Source organism: Canis lupus, chromosome 5 (genome assembly GCF_011100685.1).
Source record: "Canis lupus familiaris isolate Mischka breed German Shepherd chromosome 5, alternate assembly UU_Cfam_GSD_1.0, whole genome shotgun sequence".
Lineage (NCBI taxonomy): Eukaryota > Metazoa > Chordata > Mammalia > Carnivora > Canidae > Canis > Canis lupus.
Genome location: NC_049226.1, coordinates 56,365,097 through 56,384,517, shown reverse-complemented (window position 1 = coordinate 56,384,517; position 19,421 = coordinate 56,365,097). Strand labels below are relative to the sequence as shown.

The 19,421-nt window shown below is 37.8% G+C and overlaps 1 protein-coding gene and 1 long non-coding RNA gene across 2 annotated transcripts in view; one reads left to right on the top strand and one right to left on the bottom strand.

Annotated features, from left to right (window-relative positions):
• SCP2 (sterol carrier protein 2) overlaps positions 1-19,421 on the top strand; it is a 103,817-nt gene that overhangs the window by 41,458 nt on the left and 42,938 nt on the right. The window contains exons 10-11 of the mRNA XM_038537506.1: positions 1,330-1,477; positions 11,296-11,403. Coding sequence (XP_038393434.1) covers positions 1,330-1,477; positions 11,296-11,403 — 256 coding nt within the window. The remainder of the gene's footprint in view (positions 1-1,329; positions 1,478-11,295; positions 11,404-19,421) is intronic.
• The window catches only part of LOC102153929, a 34,402-nt gene that overhangs the window by 1,447 nt on the left and 13,534 nt on the right, over positions 1-19,421 (bottom strand). The gene's annotated exons all lie outside the window — the stretch shown is intronic.

Here is a 19,421-nt window from a genome sequence, read left to right as displayed (position 1 = left end):
TGTGGTTTGATAGAGTTTTTGTAACTGCACAAGATATGGCCTGAGGAATTATAAGTCCTATTTATTTATTTATTTATTATTTTATTTATTTATTCATGAGAGACAGAAAGAGTGAGAGGCAGAGACACAGGTAGAGGGAGAAGCAGGCTCCATGCAGGGAGCTTGACATAGGACTTGATCCCAGGTCTCCAGGATCACGCCCTGGGCTGAAGGCAGCACTAAACCGCTGAGCCACCTGGGTTGCCATAAGTCCTTTTTATATATCTTTTTTTTTTTTTAAGATTTTATTTATTTATTCATGAGAGACACACAGAGAGGAAGAGGCATAGACACAGGCAGAGGGAGAAGCAGGCTCTATTCAGGGAGCCTGATGTGGGACTCGATCCTGGGTCTCCAGGATCACACCCTGGGCTGAAGGTGGCATTAAACCACTGAGCCACCCGGGCTACCCCCCCTTTTTATATATCTTATTTAAAATTCTGTTCTTGGGATGCTGCGTGGCTCAGTGGTTGAGCGTCTGCCTTTGGCTCGGGTCATGATCCCGGGGTCCTGGGATCGAGTCCCGCATCAGGCTCCCTGCAGGGAACTTGCTTCTCCCTTTGCCTGTATTTCTGCCTCTCTCTCTGTGTCTTTCATGAATAAATAAGTAAAATGTTAAAAAAAAATTCTATTCTTTTTTTTTTTTTTTTTTTATTTTTTTTTAAATTTTTTTTTTAATTTATTTTATGATAGTCACAGAGAGAGAGAGAGAGAGGCAGAGACACAGGCAGAGGGAGAAGCAGGCTCCATGCACCGGGAGCCTGACGTGGGATTCGATCCCGGGTCTCCAGGATCGCGCCCTGGGCCAAAGGCAGGCGCCAAACCGCTGCGCCACCCAGGGGGCACCTGGGTAGATCGTTTGGTTGGGTGTCCACCTTCGACTGCGGGTCATGGTCTCGGTCCTGGGATTGGGCCTGTGTTGGGCTCCCTGCTCAGTGGGGAGTCTGCTTCTCCCTCTCCCTCTGCCCTGCCCCCAACTTATGCTTGCTCTCTCAAAGAAAGAAAGAAAGAAAGAAAGAAAGAAAGAAAGAAAGAAAGAAAGAAAGAAAGAAAGAAAGAAAGAAAGTCTTAAAAAAAATTCTGTTCTTTATAGTACAGAATTTAATTTGTACATTCTCCATCCTGAATATTCTTTTATTTGGACTTCTATGTAATATACAATCAACCAAGATTTCAATATATGCACTCCATTTTCAGCAACAAAGATTATGCATTTAATCTCTTATAAATCTTATATAAAAGTCCCAGTATTGATGCCCTTAATGTATTTATATGTGGTTTTGGTTTTAGGTTGGCTATGATATGAGTAAAGAAGCTGCCAAAAAGTGCTATGAGAAATCTGGCCTGACACCAAGTGATATTGATGTTATAGAACTTCATGATTGCTTTTCTGTCAATGAACTCCTTACTTATGAAGCACTGGGACTCTGTCCAGAAGGTAATATCTTTGGTGAGATGCAGATTAACTTAGCAAATTTCACTGAGGAAATTTCATTTTGCCACTAAAAAAGGAATTCACTAATTGCCTTTACCTCAAGAAATTAAAAAAATAGAGATATCATACGATCCATAATGTCACTAGTAGGTATTTACCCAAAGAAAGCAAAATCACTAATTTGAAAAGATTTTGCACCCCTTATGTTTGTAGCAGTGTTATTTGCTACAGCCACAATATGGAAGCAACCTAAGTATCCATCAATAGATGACTAGATAAAGATGTGGGGTGTGTGTTGGGGGGGGGGGGATTAATTTGTGTATATGTACACAATGGAATATTACTCAGCCATAAAAAAGAATGAGATCTTGCCATTTGTGACAACGTGTCATTAAAGTTATGCTGGTCTCATAAGACAAATTGAGCAGTGACCATTCATTCTGTATTTTCTGAAAAAGTTTGTGTAAGATTAGTATTAGTTCCTCCTTGACTGCTTCGTGGAATTTACCAGTGTAATCAAGTGATTTTCAGTTTTCTTTTTGGGAAAACTTCTGAGATGTTAAAATTGGTTAATAAATATGGACCTATTCAGATTTTCTGTTTCTTCCAGTGTCTATCAATTTTTATAAGTTATATTTTTAAAGAAATTTACCCATTTTATTTAAGTTGTCAAATTTATTGACTGAGGTTGTGCAAACTATTCTCTATTTTTTTAATGTCTATAGGATCTAAGGAGATAACTTCCTTTTTATTCCTTGTATTGGTGATTGATGTTCTTTCTCCCTTTTTTTCTTGATCTGTCTAGCTAGAGGTTTGTCAGTTTTATTAAGCTTTACAAAGAGTCAGCCTTGGTTTTGTTGATTTTCTTTATTGTATGTTTTTTTCATCTCATTGATTCCTGTTCTTTATATTTTCCTTCCTTCAACCTACCTTGGTTTTACTTTGGTTTTCTTTTTTTAAGTTTTTTATAAGAGAACCTTAGGTCTTTTGTTTTAGATCTTTCTCCTTTTCTAATATAAGTATTTAAAGCTGTACATTTTTCTCTATGGTATTTTAGCTACCTTTCACAAAATTTGATATATTTCATCATTATTCAGTTCAAAATATTTTTCATGTTTCTTATAATTTTGTCTTTGACCTGTAAATTATTTGTAAGTATGCTGTTTAATATCCAGGTATTTGGAATTTTCCTGGATATCTTAAAATCTTACTGTTATTGCTCTCTAATTTAATTCTGCTGTAGTCAGAGAATATACTTTGATTTTGATCCTTTAAGATTTCTTGAATTTTATCTTATGGCTCAACATATGGTATATATTACTGGTGAATTTATCTATCATATGCACTTGGAAAATAATGCGGATTCTGCAGTTACTGGCGTATGTTCTAAACATGTCAATTAAATTGAGATGATTGATAGGATTTTCAGATCTATGTCTCTAGTGATTTATTTGTTTTGCTCTATCAGTTGCTGAGAGAGGGGTGTTAAAATCTCTTTTTTTAATTTATTTTTTATTTTTTTTAAATCTCTTATATTAATTGTGGGATTGTCTCTTTCCCCTTTAGTTCTGTCAATTTTTGCTTCATTTATTTTGAGATTCTATTATAAAGCACATTTATCGTTGTATGTCTTCCATTTTTTCATTATGAAATATCATTCTTTATGTCTGGTTATATTCTTTGTTTAGAAGTCTGTTTTATCTGGCTAAAATATCCACTCCAGGGGCACCTGGGTGACTTAGTTGGTTGAGCATCTGACTCTTGATTTCTGCTCAGGTCATGATCTTGGGGTTGTGAGATCAAGCCCTTCCTCAGGCTCCTCATTGTGTGTGGAGCCTCAAGATTTTCTCTCTGCTTCTCCCTCACTCCCTCTCTCCCCATCCTCTCTCTCTCACTCTCAAAAAAAAAAAAAAAAAAAAAGCCACTCCAGTCTTCCTGTGCTTACTGTTTGCATGATACATTTTTTTCTGTTTATTTGCTCTTAACATATTTATGGTATTAATCTATCTGCATAAGGTAGATTTGTAGGCAATAGTGTATTTTTTATCATTTGTCAATTTCTGCCTTTTAACTGGATGTTTAAGCCTATGCTGTCTGATATAGTAGCCACTAACTGTATGTGATTATTGAGTCCTTGAAATGTGACTAGTCCAAATTGAGATGTGCTGTATGAAGTACACATTGGATTTTGAAGACTTACTATGAAAAATAGAATGTAAAGTATTTTATTATTAATTTTTTATTTCTTACTTGTCAAAGTGAAAATAGTTTGGATATATTGGGTTAAAATATATATTAAACAAAACATGTATTAGAAAATTTCAAAGTGCATATGTGATTTGCATTATATTTGTTTGAGAGTGTGATTTAGATCATTAATGTTCAAAGTAATTATTGATACAATAAGACTTAGGTTGACCATTATCTGTTATTTATTGTTCTCTCTGGTTTTTGATCTTCTGTTCTCCTTCTCCTGCTTTTTTGGATTATTTGAATATTTTTAGTATGACTTTTATTTTGTAAATTTGCTTTTGGGCCGTATCTCTTTAGTATTTTTGTTTTTTATTTTGTTCTGTCTTAGCTGATACAGGGTTTTTTAACCTCAACACTGTTGATGAATGAGATTATTCTTAGTCATGGGATTTGTGTATTGTAGGATGTTTAGCAGCATTCCCAGCTTCTACCCACTAAATGCCAAGAGTACTTCCCCACAGTTGTGACCATTAAAAATGTCTCCAGACATTGCCAGATGTCCTCTGGAGGAGCAAAATATTTCAGAGTTGAGAACTGCTGGTATAGGTGTAATAGTATGCATACCTAACCTTCATAGTCTCTGTAGAGTTAATATTGTACTACCTCACATAAAATGTAGAAATCTTGCAAGCATATATATACATTTACCAACTCCTTTCTGCCTCACACCAACTCTTCTGTTATAATTGTCATATGTATTACATCTATGTACATTCAGTATATGTGCTACCGAAGCAAGCACTCTATGTACATTCACACAAAAAAATCCCACAATGTTGTAATTTTTGTTTCAACAATTACACATATTTTAAAGATCTTAGAGGACAAAATTTCTTTATATTTACCCAGATTTTTATCATTTCTGTTCTTTCTTCTTTCTTTTTTTTTTAATAAAAGATTTTATTTATTTATTTATGAGAGACAGAGAGAGAGAGTCAGAGACATAGGCAGAGGGAGAAGCAGGATCCGTGCAGGGAGCCTGATGTGGAACTTGATCCCAGGACTCCATGATCACGCCTGAGTCAAAGGCAGATGCTCAACTGCTGAGCCACACAGGCATCCCTCTTTCTCCTTTCTTGAAGATACAGGTTTTTCTTCGTTATGATTTCTTTCAGCCAAAATAATTTATTTTAGCATTTTTTTTAGCATTTTTTTATAAAGCAGATTGTCTGGAGATGAATTCTCTTAGTTACCTTTCATTGAGAATGTCTTTACTTAGCATAAATTCCTAAAGGAGATTTTTGTTGGATATAGAATATTCTGAGTTGGCAGGTCTTTTTTTTTTTTTTTTTTTTTTTAATAGCACTTAAAGCATCTTGTTTTATTCTCTGGCCTACATTGTTTCCAATGAGAAGTACATTTAAGCAGTCAAATGTGTTGTATCTAGGCTTGCTTTTCTTTTAATTTACTCTGCTTGAGATTTTCTGAGCTTCTTGAGTCTGTAAAATGTCTTTTGCCAAATTTGGGTAGTGTCTAACCATTATTTCTGTAAGTATTTTTTTCTGCTCCATTTTTTTCTCTCTTCTCCTTCTAGGATTTCAATGATGCATTTATTAGACCTTTTAATATTGTCCCACGGGTCCTTGGGGTTCTGTTCATTTTAAAATCCTGTTTTTCTCTGTCCAGATTTGATCATTTATACCTTTATAATGATATATATCTTTAAATATACGGACTCCTACTTCATCCTCTTTCTGCTCTTGAACCCATCTTTAGTGAGTGAGTTTTGTATTTTATTTATTTCTTTTAAATATTTTGTTTATTTATTTGAGAGAGAGAGAGAGAGAGAGAGAGAGGGAGAGTACAAGCCAGGGGAGTGGTAGGCAGAGGGAAGGGAGAAGCAGGCTCCCTTCTGAGTAGGGAACCAGATGCGGGGCTCGATACCAGGACCCTGGCATTATGGCCTGAGCTGAAGGCAGCTGCTTTACTGATTGAACCACCCAGACATCCTGAGTTTTTTATTTTAAATATTGCATTTTCAATTCTAAGAGTTTCATTTGGTTCATTTCATAGGTTCTATTTCTTTGCTGAGAACTCATATCTTTTTATTCATTTTTAGTGTGTTTTCTTTACCTCTTAGTCTATTTTTGTCTTTGGTAATTCTATGATCTGGGACTTCTTGGGCTTTCTATCTGCTGATTATCTTTTCCCATGAGAATTGGTCAACTTTCCTTTTCCTAGTTCTTATTTATTTATTTATTTATTTATTTATTTATTTATTTATTCATAGAGACACAGAGGCAGAGACACAGGCAGAGGGAGAAGCAGGCTCCATGCAGAGAGCCTGATATGGGACTCGATCCTGGGTCTCCAGGATCACGCCCTGGGCTGCAGGCGGCCCTAAACCACTGCGCCACCGAGGCTGCCCTCCTAGTTCTTTTCTGTATTAATTTTGGATTGTATCTGGGACAGGTGATTGTTACATTGAGATCCTTTAGAGAGTGTTGTTTTTGTTTTAGCAAGCAGTCAACCCACTTGTGTTCAGATACCTTCTGTCTTGACTTCTGTGAGTACTGGTTAAAGTCTTTGTTCAGTTGTCCAAGCATTTGCTGTGCTGCTTTGGATCTCTCCTATGTATGCTTAGCTCAAGAGTGAGTCCGAAGACTTTCTTTTTTTTTGTAAGATTTTATTTATTTATTCATGAGAGACACACACACACACAGAGGCAGAGACACAGGCAGAGGGAGAAGCAGGCTCCATGCAGGGAGCCTGACGCAGGACTCGATTCTGGGTCCCCAGGATCAGGCCCTGGGCCAAAGGCGGCACCAAACCACTGAGCCACCTGGGCTGCCCAGTCTGAGACTTTTAAGTCCATACATAGAAATAAGGGATCCTCTTCTCTGGCTCTTTCCACTGTGAGCTTTCTCTCTTACTCTCTGACCTGGTATGGATTTCTTTTCCTGGTCCCTCTGGTTAGAAAGATGGGGTTTTTGTTAGAGGTAGTGCTGTCCTGCTGCCAGTCTGCTCCAGGACTGTGCTCACCCTTGGACCAAAGTTGTTGTGAGAGCCTAAAATGAGAAAACTTGAAACTCACCAAGGGGGTTCTCCAAGTTTTAACTCCTTCTGTTATTATTCTGTTTTTGTTTACTTTTCAGAGTCTTCAGCTAGTTGTTTTTTGTATTTACCCAATGTTTTTAGTTGTAAACAGTAGGAGACACAGGCTATAGTGAATCTATGTTCCTTGGTGGAACTGGAACCCAATTTCAAGGTTTTAAATATGTATACACTTTGATATATGATGATGATTTTTAAAATTATATCCCCAGCTTAAAGCCACTTCCCTGATCTCTAGGCTCATATGTTTAACTGCCCAATTTTCAGGGATATTTTGGATGTCTCATTAGCATCCCAAACCTAAGTCCAAACTGAACTTCTGATGTGACCCAGACTTCTTCCTTCTTCAGTCTTCCCCATTCTCCAGGTAGCTCCAGTTCCTTTCTTTCTCTCACAGCTCCCATTGAATCTGTTCCCAAGTCCTGTTGGCTATGGACTCTGCCGTCTAAGTATATGCAGAATCTAACTATATCCTATCGATTTTTTTTAATCACTAACAGCGTAGTCCAGACCACCATTATTTCTCCTGTACGTTATTGTAGTAGTCTCATAACTGGTCTGCTTCTGCCTTGTCTCCTTACACTCTGTTCTCTATAATGAATCTTTAATGATCCTGTTAAAAGCATAGCACAGATTGATGTCATTCCTCTGTTCATCTCATTCAGAAGTAAAAGCCAAATGTGATCTTTTCTCTTTAGTTCCCTCTGCTGTCTCTCTGACTTCCACATCTCTGGTTCTTTTACTTTGCAACAGATACATGAGCCTCCTTCTTCAAACACTCTAGGCCTATTCCTAGCTCAGGGCCTTTCTTCACATATCTCCGTATTGTTTGTTCCTTTATTCCTTTTAGATCTTTGACCAAATTTCACCTTCTCAGTGGGAGCTTTCTCCAATTACTTGTTTTAAAATGTGAACTCCTTACACATCCTTTCCTGCCTTTTTTTCCCCCATGGCACTTACCACAACTCTATTATATATCTTACTTACATTACATATTATCTGTCTCTTCCTCACATCTCTCCTGACAATGAAGTAAACTCCATGAGAGCGGGGATGTTTGTTTCATTTACTCTTGTATCCCTAAGTTCCCAGGGCAGTTTTTGGCACATAATAGGCACAATGATTGCCTTCCATTTATTTTCTTACCACTTTTAGATGATGAGTTCAAGATAACTTCCTAGTAGAATCTTCCAATATTTAATAGAATTATATATATTATCAAAGAAAACACGCAGTGAATTATTCATTTCTTGGGGTTGATTTGTGTCCAGTCTGGTATTACTTGGTACAGTAACAATACTTGGAGGAGTTTTAAAAGCTGTAATAGCAGATAGAATACCTGTTATGACCAGAGCCTTGTATCAGGTTCTATGTCAGAAATATATAAAAAAAATAAAAGAATGCCTCAATAGGTGGTTTTTAATCTACAACCTAGATTTAAAGTAAAATTAGAAGTGTTAGTCATAGGGATGCCTGGCTGGCTCAAAGGAGCATGCAACTCTTGATCGTGGGATTGTGAGTTCGAGCCCCACATAAGGGATAGAGGTTACTTAAAAATAAAATAAAAAAAAAGTATCAGTCATAAAAAAATCTTTTTTTTTAAAAAAAAGATTTTATTTATTCATAAGAGACACACGGGGGGTGGGGGGCAGAGACACAGGCAGAGGGAGAAGCAGGCTCCATGCACGGAGCCTGACGTGGGACTCAATCCCAGGTCTCCAGGATCACACCCCAGGCTGGAGGTGGCGTTAAACCTCTGAGCCACCGGGGCTGTCCCATAAAAAATTCTTATATGTATTTCAGTTTACCAATGGAGAAACTCTTTGGTTTTTGAAGGCAATAAAATATATTGATTAAGGAAAGCTATGGAGCCAGGCTACCTGATGATTAACCCTAGATTGATCCCCTACTGTTTCCTTGGGCTGGTTACTTAAGTTCTTTGTGTCCGTTTCCTATAAAATGAGAATAATACCTGCTTCTCGGGGTTGAGGGTTAAATTATGTAAATATATGGAAAATAATTACAACAATGCCTGACACAGGGTGAATACTTAAAAGTTATTAGCTACCTCTGATGGTGCCAGAACCACCTGTATCATCTTTATTTGGAGATTCCACTTCATTATATTCTAGCTGGAAGAATATTTTATACAATGCATTCATTTTAATTTACTTCTTAACAACCTGGAAGAATGACCAGAGAATTGATAGGAATGTTGAAATTATCAAGCATGTAATTTTCATTTTCTTTTAAGCTTGCATTTATGTCTTAACAGTATTTTCAGCCATTGCCCTTCATTTCATGTCCCCTGCCCTTCCGCCACCCCCTACGTTATCCCTTCCATCTACAAAGAATGTTTATATAACAGTGCAGCTGAAAATGGAAGTGGGGGCACCTTGGTGGCTCAGTTGGTTAAGTGGCTAAGTGTCTGCCTTCAGCTGGGGTCATGATCCCAGGGTCCTGGTGATGAAGTTTTGGAATATAGGTGAGGTCCAGAGCCCACGACCAAGAAAGAATTCTTGAGACATCTTTGGTGCAAACTGGTGGTTTTATTAAAGCACAGGGACAGGACCCCTGGGCAGAAAAAACTGCTGCCTCGGGCCTATGAGGGGTGGCTGATTATATACCTGGGAGTTGGGAAGGTTTTGAGGATAGCTGTACTCTCTAAGGAATTTTGGAAGCAAGGTTTCCAGGACCTTGAGGGGGCTAATTGTTGGGAAAAGGTCACTTATTATCGTCTAATAAAACTTGAGTCATGAGACCCTTCAGATGTGTATTGGTGGGCCATGTGTTTGGAGGATGATTGCCAACATTTATCTTGGGAGCTTAGAGATAAAGGAAATTTCTAAAGGAATTTTTGTATGTTAAAGTAGACTTACAGGCTCCTGGGGGTCAGGCTAAGATTGCCTTTTGCCCTTAGCAAAGTATAAACATTGAGGCAGTTGAGTCTGTAGAGGAATGTCTCTTTGTCTGTTTCAAGGACTTGTCAGTGTGCTTTGTCCCCAGCTAGTCCTCTGTTCCCTCATCACTGGGTTCAAGCCCCTGCATCAGGTCGGGCTCCCCACTCAGTGGGGAGTCTACTTCTCCCTCTGCCCCTCTCCCCTACTTGTGCTATTTCTCTCTCTCTCAAGTAAATAAATAAAATATTTTTTAAAAATGGAAATGAAAATATTGGGCAAAATGATGTTTTTTTTTTTTAAGATTTTATTTATTCATGAGAGACAGAGAGAGAGAGAGACAGAGAGAGAGAGAGACAGAGAGAGAGAGAGAGAGAGAGAGAGAGGCAGAGACACAGGCAGAGGGAGAAGCAGGCTCCATGCAGGGAGCCTGATGTGGGACTCGATCCTGGGACTCCAGGATCACTCCCTGGGCCGAAGGCAGGCGCTAAACTGCTGAGCCACCCAGGGATCCCAAAATGATGGGTTTTTAAACTAATATAATTATATTAGTTATAGTATTATATCCAGTTTCATTCTTCAGGTTCTCTGAGTCTCTATTTTAGTTGTAGCTATTTTGGAAGCCAGAGAACTCTTAGGAACTATTAAGAGCTCTGTTTCATGCATGAAATGTTCTGAAAATATAAATCTTTATTACTCAATATTTATTATGTAACTTTTTTCTTTTTTTAGAAAGAGGTCGTGAGCAAGAGGGGAGAGGCAGAGGGAGAGGGAGAAAGAGAGAGAGAGAGAGAGAGAGAGAGAGAGAGAGGAAGAGAGAAAGAATCTTAAGCAGGCTCCATGCCCAATGTGGAGCCTGATGCTGGCTCGCAACCCTGAGATCAGGACCTGAGCTGAAATCAAGAGTCAGCTGCTTAACCAACTGAGCCATTCAGATGCCCCTATTGTGCAAGTTTTAGAAGTGCTTTTATGAATTTGATATTTGAGCTGGGTTTTTATTATTTATCTATTTATTTGACAGAGAAGGTGAGCACAAGCAGGGGAAGTGGCAGACAGGGGGAAAGGGAGAGGGAAAAGTAAGTTCCCCTTGAGCAAGAACCATCATGACCTGAGCTGAAGGTGGTTGTTTAACTGACTGAGCCACCCAGGTACCCCAATGTTTGAACTATTAAGAAATGTTTGCTATAAGAAATTCTTGGCTATATTGAAATTAAAAAAACAAAACATATTATTTGATCCAATGTTTTTGTTTGTTTGTTTGCTTTGTCTTGTTTTTTTTAGGCTCCATGCCCAGTGTGGAGCCCAAGGGGCTTGATCTCACAAACAAAAGCTCAAGACTTGAGCTGAGATCAAGAATCAGATGCTGGGCAGCCTGGGTGGCTCAGCGGTTTAGCTCCACCTTCAGCCAAGGGATTGATCAAGTCCCACGTCGGGTTCCCTGCATGGAGCCTGCTTCTCCCTCTGCCTGTGTCTCTGCCCACCCCCCAATGTGTGTCTAATGAATAAAATAAATAAAATCTTTAAAAAAAAAAGAATCAGATGCTTAACTGAATCACCCAGGCACCCCTGGTCCAATGTTATTTTTAACCTTTATGAATATTATTTTTCCTTCTCTAGGACGAGGTGGAGAACTGGTTGATAGGGGAGATAATACTTATGGAGGAAAGTGGGTCATAAATCCTAGCGGTGGATTAATTTCAAAGGGACATCCACTGGGAGCTACAGGTAATTCTACAAACAGATTTCCTGATTTTTTGTTATCATATTTCACATAAGTATGAATGGTTTAGCCATTGATTTGGATGAAAGATCGTATTCTCTGAACATGGTAGCCAGTGCTTTAAATGATTGTTTAGTCACAGTATTTTAAAGTTTCTTTTTTTTAATTTTAATTTTAATTTATTTTTTTTAAAGTTTAAGTACAGTGTACTTCAATAATAACTGATGAGAATTTGAATTAGTTGAAACTTGAAATTCAACAGTATATATATATTTTAAAAGTTTGATTACTTTTAAATAGGTATAAGGTTTAACTTAAAATGTTTCAAATAGAGATCTTGCTAGACCTGCTAGATAAGAATAATTCGAAATGGGCACATTATTTGCATATAGTTGTAGATGTCGTTGGTGTTACATGTAGATTTTTTTTCTTGAGAGAACCAGACTAGAAGTTATGAAATAAGAATTTTACTGGGGCTCTACTGCTGACTGGCCATGTGACCGTTTTGATTAATTAATTTGTCAATTAATCACTTTGACTTTTAGTTTCCTTAATTGTAGAATGAAATTGTACAGTTTATAAAATAATTTAGCACTAATATCTGGGATTTATTGTTATGAAGATAGGTGAGCTTTGTATTTTTTTCTTATTGTCAGATATTAATTAAAATTTTGATAAATTATTGCAAATTCCAAATAAAGAAGTTAGAATTAATAGTGTATCCATTACAGGAATTAACTTTGGTTTGTTTCTGTTTATCACTGAAATTTAGTATTGGAGAAAATAGATGTAGATAGATAAAGATCAAAAGATAAGTAGACAGGTATGCATACATAAATAGTTGCAGGATAATGTGCCACCTTGCTATTTATTTTGTCTTATTTGTTCTTTGGGTCTTTTCTCTTTTTCATGCTGTATTTTAATTAATTGGGTATTTTATAGCATTTTATTTTCTCTCTTCTATTGAATTATTTGTTTTTCCTATTTTTTAGTGGTTGCTCTAGGATCTACAACATGCATCTTTAAATTAACCACAGTCTACCTTCAATTAATGTTATGCCATTTCACATATAATACAAGGGGTTTTTACAACAGCATATATCTATACACTTCTAAATATGTAATAAACCCCACTGTATACTGTTGTTATTATTTCTTTAAACAGTCTAATATATTTCAAAGTAATCTGAAAATGAGGGGAATGAGAGTATCATTGGGAGTGATGGAATAACAACATCTGACAAATGCTCTCCTTTATAAAAGTTCTGAGAACACTTGCAGAAATTGTCAAGATCAAGTTTGGAAATTAACCAAAGACAACAATTTGGGGGAACATTTTAAAAAACAAACAGATGACTCTCCATAAGAATACTGAACTTTATGGCATTTTGACTTGTTCTAATACCACTCCCCCTTTCTTCAGCTCCATGGTAGTCTTGAAAAGAGCAGCCTGCAATCATCAGCCTAGCTGGCACTGGAGGAATCATAATGGAGTTGGAGCTCTTTTAAAGCCCCATTCCAAAAAATTGTCCTTATCTGACCTGTCTGGCAGTTGCCTGGTAAAACATTCTTAAAAAGCTTGTCTTTTTATAACCTGACAGAGAACTTGTGCAGTGCAAAGAGTATTTTCTTCAAAGTCATTTGTTAAGAACAGTTAGCAACAACTGGCTTAACCACATAGCTGCCTGAGGTACTGATAACAAATGGCCAAACAACCCAATCAAAAAACTTAAAGAAAAAACTGAATTAGTTTGGTAAAGTCCCTAGGTCAACAACAACAAACTCTGGGAAAGGGGAAGAATGTGATTTCTAGATTTGCCATGTTATATTATATAAAATATTAGTTTTCAACAAAAAACTATGAGACATACAAAGAAACAAGAAAATATGGCCCATACACAGGAGGAGGAAGGCAGTCAATAGAAACTGAAGTAGCTCAAATTATGGATTTACTAGACAGAGACAGTCATCTACTTAAGTGTGTTCAAAGAACTAAAGGAAAACTATATATAAAGAACTAAAGGAAGATATCACAGTATATCACCAGAGAATAGCAATTACTAGGTAGAAATGATAGAAAAGAACCAAATAAATTCTGGTTTTGAGGATTACAGTAAGTGGAATGAAAAATTCACTAGGGGAGCTTAACACCAAATTTAAATAGGCAGAATAAAAAATAAGTGAACTTTAAGGTAGGTCAGTTGAAATTATCCAGGCTAAGGAACAGAAAAAAAAAAAAAAAAAGTGAAGAAAAATGGAGAGCCTCAGAGACCTGTGGGACCGCAGCAACTCTAACAATGTATACACAATAATAGCCCCAGAAGGAAAGAAAGGGACAGAGAAGGTATTTGAAGGAATAATGGCTGGTAACTCCCCAAACTTGAGGAAAAAAACATTTATATTCTTGTTCAACAACTTCAAATAGGACTACCTCAAAGGGATTTATGCTTAGACACATCATAGTCAAAGTGTTGGAAGCAAAGACAGAATATTGAAAACAGAGAAGATTCATCCTGTAGAAGCAGTCCTCAGTGAGGCTTAACAGGGGACTTTGTTGTTGTTTTTTAAGATTTTATTTATTTATTTGAGACAGAGAGATACCGAGAGAGAGAGAGAACGTGAGTAGGGGAAGGGGCAGACGGAGAGGGAGAAGCAGACTCCCCACTGATCGGGGAGCCCGATGTGGGGCTTGATCCCAGGACCCTGGGATTATGACCTGAGCTGAAGGCAGACGCTTAGCCATCTGAGCCACCCAGGCATGCCTAGCATCTGATTTCTTTTCAGAAACCGTTGAGGCAGTGTGATGAAAGAAAGCGCTAAGTAAGAATTCTGTGTTCAGTGAAACACCCCCACTTGTTTTTTAAGATTTTATTTATTCATGAGAGACACACATAGAGAGGCAGAGGGAGAAGCAATCTCCTTGTGGGGATCCTGAAATGGGACTCAATCCCAGGACTCCAGGATCACGCCCTGAGCTGAAGGCAGACGCTCAACCGCTGAGCCACCCAGGCGTCCCTGATGCACCCTTTAAAAATGAAGAAGTGAAGATATTCTCAGATAAAAGTTGAGAGAATTTATCACTAGACCTCCCCTATATGAAATACTTTATAAAGTCATTCAGACTGAAATGAAAGAGCACTAGACCGTGAAATAAAGAGCATATGAAGTAAAGAGCATTAATAAATGTAACCAAATTGATAAATATAAGAACAATATAAGTGTAGGTCTTTAGTCAGTTTCTCCCCTCCTATCCAATACTATGAAGCAATAATCTGAGTCAATAGGCATACATTGCAGAAAGATATAATTTGTATGACAGTAACAACACAAAGAAGAGTGGAGGGAGCAAAGCTAATGTTTTTGTATACTATTGAAATTAAGTTGGTATTAATCCAAACTAGGTTGCTATAAATTAAGGTATTTTAATCCCTAGAGCAACCACTAAAAAATAACTTTAAAATATATAGTAAAGATATATAGTGAAAAATTATATAGTAAAATGACAAGAATGAAAATGATATTCTAGAAATACCTATGTAACACACAAGAAGGAAATAATAAAGAAAAAGAGGGTTTGAAAAGACAAAATTTTAAGAGGATAAGGGGACAAGCCACAGACAGGGAGAAAATATTTGCCAAAGTTGTAGCTGCTAAAGGACTATTATCTAGAATATATAAAGAGCTCTTAAAAGTAAATAATGAGAAAATGAACAATATGATTAAAAATTGGGCAAAAGACCCAGATACCTCACCAAAGATGATATACAATGGCAAATATGCATATGGAAAGATCTTCGACATTATGTGTCATTAGAGAATTTCAAATTAAAACTACAGGATGCCTCTACATACATATTAGAATGTTCAAAGTCCAAAATGATGACAACACCAAATGTTGGCAAGTTTTTGCAAAATGAAACATGATGAGCACTGACTAATGTGTAGAATTGGTTTTTTTGTTTGTTTTAAAGATTTCATTTATTATTCATGAGAGCACAGAGAGAGAGAGAGAGAGAGAGGCAGAGACACAGGCAGAGGGAGAAGCGGGCTCCATGCAGGAGCCTGACGTGGGACTCGATCCCAGGACCCCAGGATCACACCCTCAGCCAAAGGCAGACGCTCAATTGCTGAGTCACCCAGGTGTCCCTAGAATTGTTCAATCACTATAATGTACACCTGAAACTAATGTAACTCTGTATGTTAATTATATTGGATTTAAAAAAAACTTAATCAAAAAGAAATGAATCATCCCCCATCACAAAATTCAGCAGCTGTCCTCATTGACATTCACCCAAATGAGTTGAAAACTTACGTCCACACAAAAACTGCACATGGACGTTTATAGCAGCTTTCTTTTTAACTGACAAAACTTAGAGGCAATCAGAATGTCCCTCAAAAGGTAAATGAATAAATAAATGCTGGTACAGCCAATGTAATATTCATTGCTAAAAATAAAAAAATAATAGTTAATCAAGTGATGAATGGACATGGAAGAACTTTAAGTGCATATTATTTAGGTGAAAGAAGCCAAACTGAAAAGTTTACATGCTATATAATTCCAAATATATGACATTCTAGAAAAGGCAAAACTAGGGAAATATAGAAAGATCATGGGTTAGGGGAGAGGAGGGAAGAGTAGGTATAGCATAGAGCATTTTTAGGGCATGAGATTGTTCTATATCATCCTACAATGGTGGCCACATGTGGTTATACATTTGTCAAATGTATACAGCAGTAAAAGCCAGGTAGCAAGCTCTTCTTTCACTGCAGTGAAGCTACTGTTGTTTTCAAGACTTTTAAACTAACAGAGCCCAAAGTTTCAAGAATGGCAAGTAAAATTTTGCTAGTGGATCATCAGGGATAATAGTGATCCATTTTGTATTCAGGCTGTTGAGAAATAGCACCATCAATTCAGAACATATTCAATATATATATTTTAAAGATTTTGTTTATTCATGAGAGACACACAGAGGCAGAGACACAAGCAGAAGGAGAACAGGCTCCCTGCAAGGGAGCCCAGTGCGGGACTTGATCCCAGGACCTTGGAATCATGACCTGAGCCAAAGGCAGATAGGTCCTCAACCACTGAGCCACCCAGGTGCCCCAGCATGTTCAGTATTTTAGAGGATATGACTCCAGCCCTGCAAAGTATTGCTGGCACAATTATAGAGTCTTCCAAAGGCCTTTACATTATTCAGACCAACTGCTTCAGGGTGATAGAATACATGGTAAGCCCAATGAATGCTGTGAGCAGGTGTTCTTTCTGTATTTCATTCATTGAGGCTGTTAAACGAGCTTCTTAATCAGAGGAAATACTATGTGAAATGCTATGTTGGCAAATCCAGGACAAAGACCAAGAATACAGTCCTAGGGGATATAAAAATTAAAGGTGTAAGTGGGGAAGAGACATTTAAGAATAATGAAGAGACCTGGTCAGTTATCCAAAGGAGGAATGTTTCAAAAGTTAAGTGGTCAGGTCAGAAAAGTTAGATTGATAGAGTGAAAAAAGTCCTTTGGATTTGGCTATTATCAAGGTATTGGCAATACTGGAACAATTTTATTGAAATATTATACATGAAAATACATGGGAATACAGAAAGAAATAGAAGTGGGAAAGTAGCAACAATAGCACAGATTAGGAACAGCGGCTGTGAATGGAAAAGAAGATGCAGGGGATGTACCTCGGTTGCAGGTGTGTGTTTTGTATGAAAGAAGTCTTGGATTTGATCCTACCCTCTTCATTCTTTTCAGTATATAACTTTGTTGTTCCTAGTTTTTGTTGTTTGTTTGATCTGCAAAATGAGAATAAAATGTAGTATCTACCTTACAGGGTTGTTCTGTGGATTAAATGAGGAAATATACATATGTAAAGCATTTAGCAGAATTCCCAAAACAGAGTAGAAAAACAATAATTGCTAGTATCCTCCTCCTATTATTTTTACAAAAAGAAAAGCCAAATGGATCCAGTTAACTGTTTGTAGCTAGTAATAAAATCCATGTTTGTATCACAACATGAAAAATAATTTACAACCATTTTGGGGAAAGAACAATCTTTAATTTATAAGGAAAATAATATTTCTTCCAATATGACAGCCTCAAGGCATCCATTTCTCTATGTAAATTTTGATCCCAGTGCTACACAGACATTATAAAGTGATTTTTCTGCGTTTGGTAAATATACTAAACTGTTTTCTTTAGCCCTCAAAAAAGTTCGTCATACTTCAGTGTTTATTTTTTGCTAATGGGACATAGAAAAATCTGAGTGATAATAAATATTTCTGCACTATTGTTATAGGAATCTGAGTCCCAGCCCTTAAAGGGATAGCACAACATACAGCTCTGTGGAGATACAGCATAGAAACAGAAGTTTGCAAAACACCTGGGGTATATAGGGGGGAGATTTGCCTACAAATCTTAGAGCATGTGCTGGAGGGGCAGGGTTCTTTGGGAGACTTCTCTAAAAACAAAAGAGTTGGCAGGTGCCATTTCCCTCCCTGGCCCTCACCCCCAACCTAGACACATGGACACCTGTGAACTAGTACAGTGCCAACACTCTCCACCTAGCTTGCTAACTGTAGACCTAGTCCTCACAGACCTGCCCCCTCCAACCTAGCTAGCCTCGGTAAGAATTTTACAGGATGACTACAGGTCCCCTTCTGCAGCAGACCAGCACAGACCATGCCGACACTGCATGCCAAACCCCCACATTTTCCTCTGGAACAGCCTTTTCCCATACACCGTTGGCTGTGGCCCATCCAAAGTAGTGCTACCAGCCTGGCAGTGTGCAGGCAGCCCCAAAAGGAGCCAGCACCACTCCAGAGCTACTCTTGCCCTGGGGAAAGGGGAAGATAACCACACACACCAGTCTAACTATAGCCCTAGCAGTGGGCTAGGGGCAGACATCTGGTCACACTGCAGGTCCTGCCCACCCATGTTTCCCAGGAGACAACACAGGGAAAGTGCCCCGCAGTTTGGTGCTACTGCATTTCTGACAAATTTCTTGACTCAACTAAGCCCAAGGTGGCTCAGGACTGACCCACTAACAACACAGGCACCAAACCCTGTCCACAGCAGGCAAAGAGAGTCATTACTGAGGATTGGACCGAAGGCAAAAGCAGCTCAGCTACAACAGTACAATGCATGCAACATACATAAGAGACACCAGATTCTGGTAAATAGGGGACATTGCATTGCAGAGCACAATAAGACCTTTCCTTCATAAGGCCGCTACATTCAAGAGTAGGAGATGTAGCTGACTTTCCTGACACATAGAAACAGACACAGAAAAAAATAAAAAGAAACAGACACAGAGTTAAACTAAATAAGGAGACAGGAATACGTCCCAAATGAAAGAACAAGACAAAAATCACAGCAAGAGACCTAAACAAAACAGAGAAAAGTAATATCCCTGATAGAGATTTAAAAGTAATGGTCGTAAAAATACTCACTGAACTTGAGAAAAGAGTGGAGGACTTCAGTGAGACCTTCAACAGAGATAGATAACATAACAAAGAACCAATCAGAGATAACTCAAAACTGAAATTAAAAATACACTAGATGGAATAAATAGTAGATTGGGGAAGCATAAAAATGGATAAACAATGTGGAGGACAGAATAATGGAAAGCAATCAAGATGAAGAGGAGAGGGATCCCTGGGTGGCGCAGCGGTTTGGCGCCTGCCTTTGGCCCAGGGCGCGATCCTGGAGACCCCGGATCGAATCCCACGTCAGGCTCCCGGTGCATGGAGCCTGCTTCTCCCTCTGCCTATGTCTCTGCCTCTCTCTCTCTCTCTCTATGTGACTATCATAAATAAATAAAATTAAAAAAAAAAATTTAAAAAAAAAAAAAAAAAAAAAAAAAAAAAAAGATGAAGAGGAGAGAGAAAAATCAATAATAGTAAAAGAAAATAGGGAACTCAGTGACTCCCAACAAGTGTAATAACATTTGCATTATAGAGATCTCAGAAGAAGAGAGGAAAGGGGACAGAAAATTTATTTGAAGTAGTAATAGCTGAAAACTTCC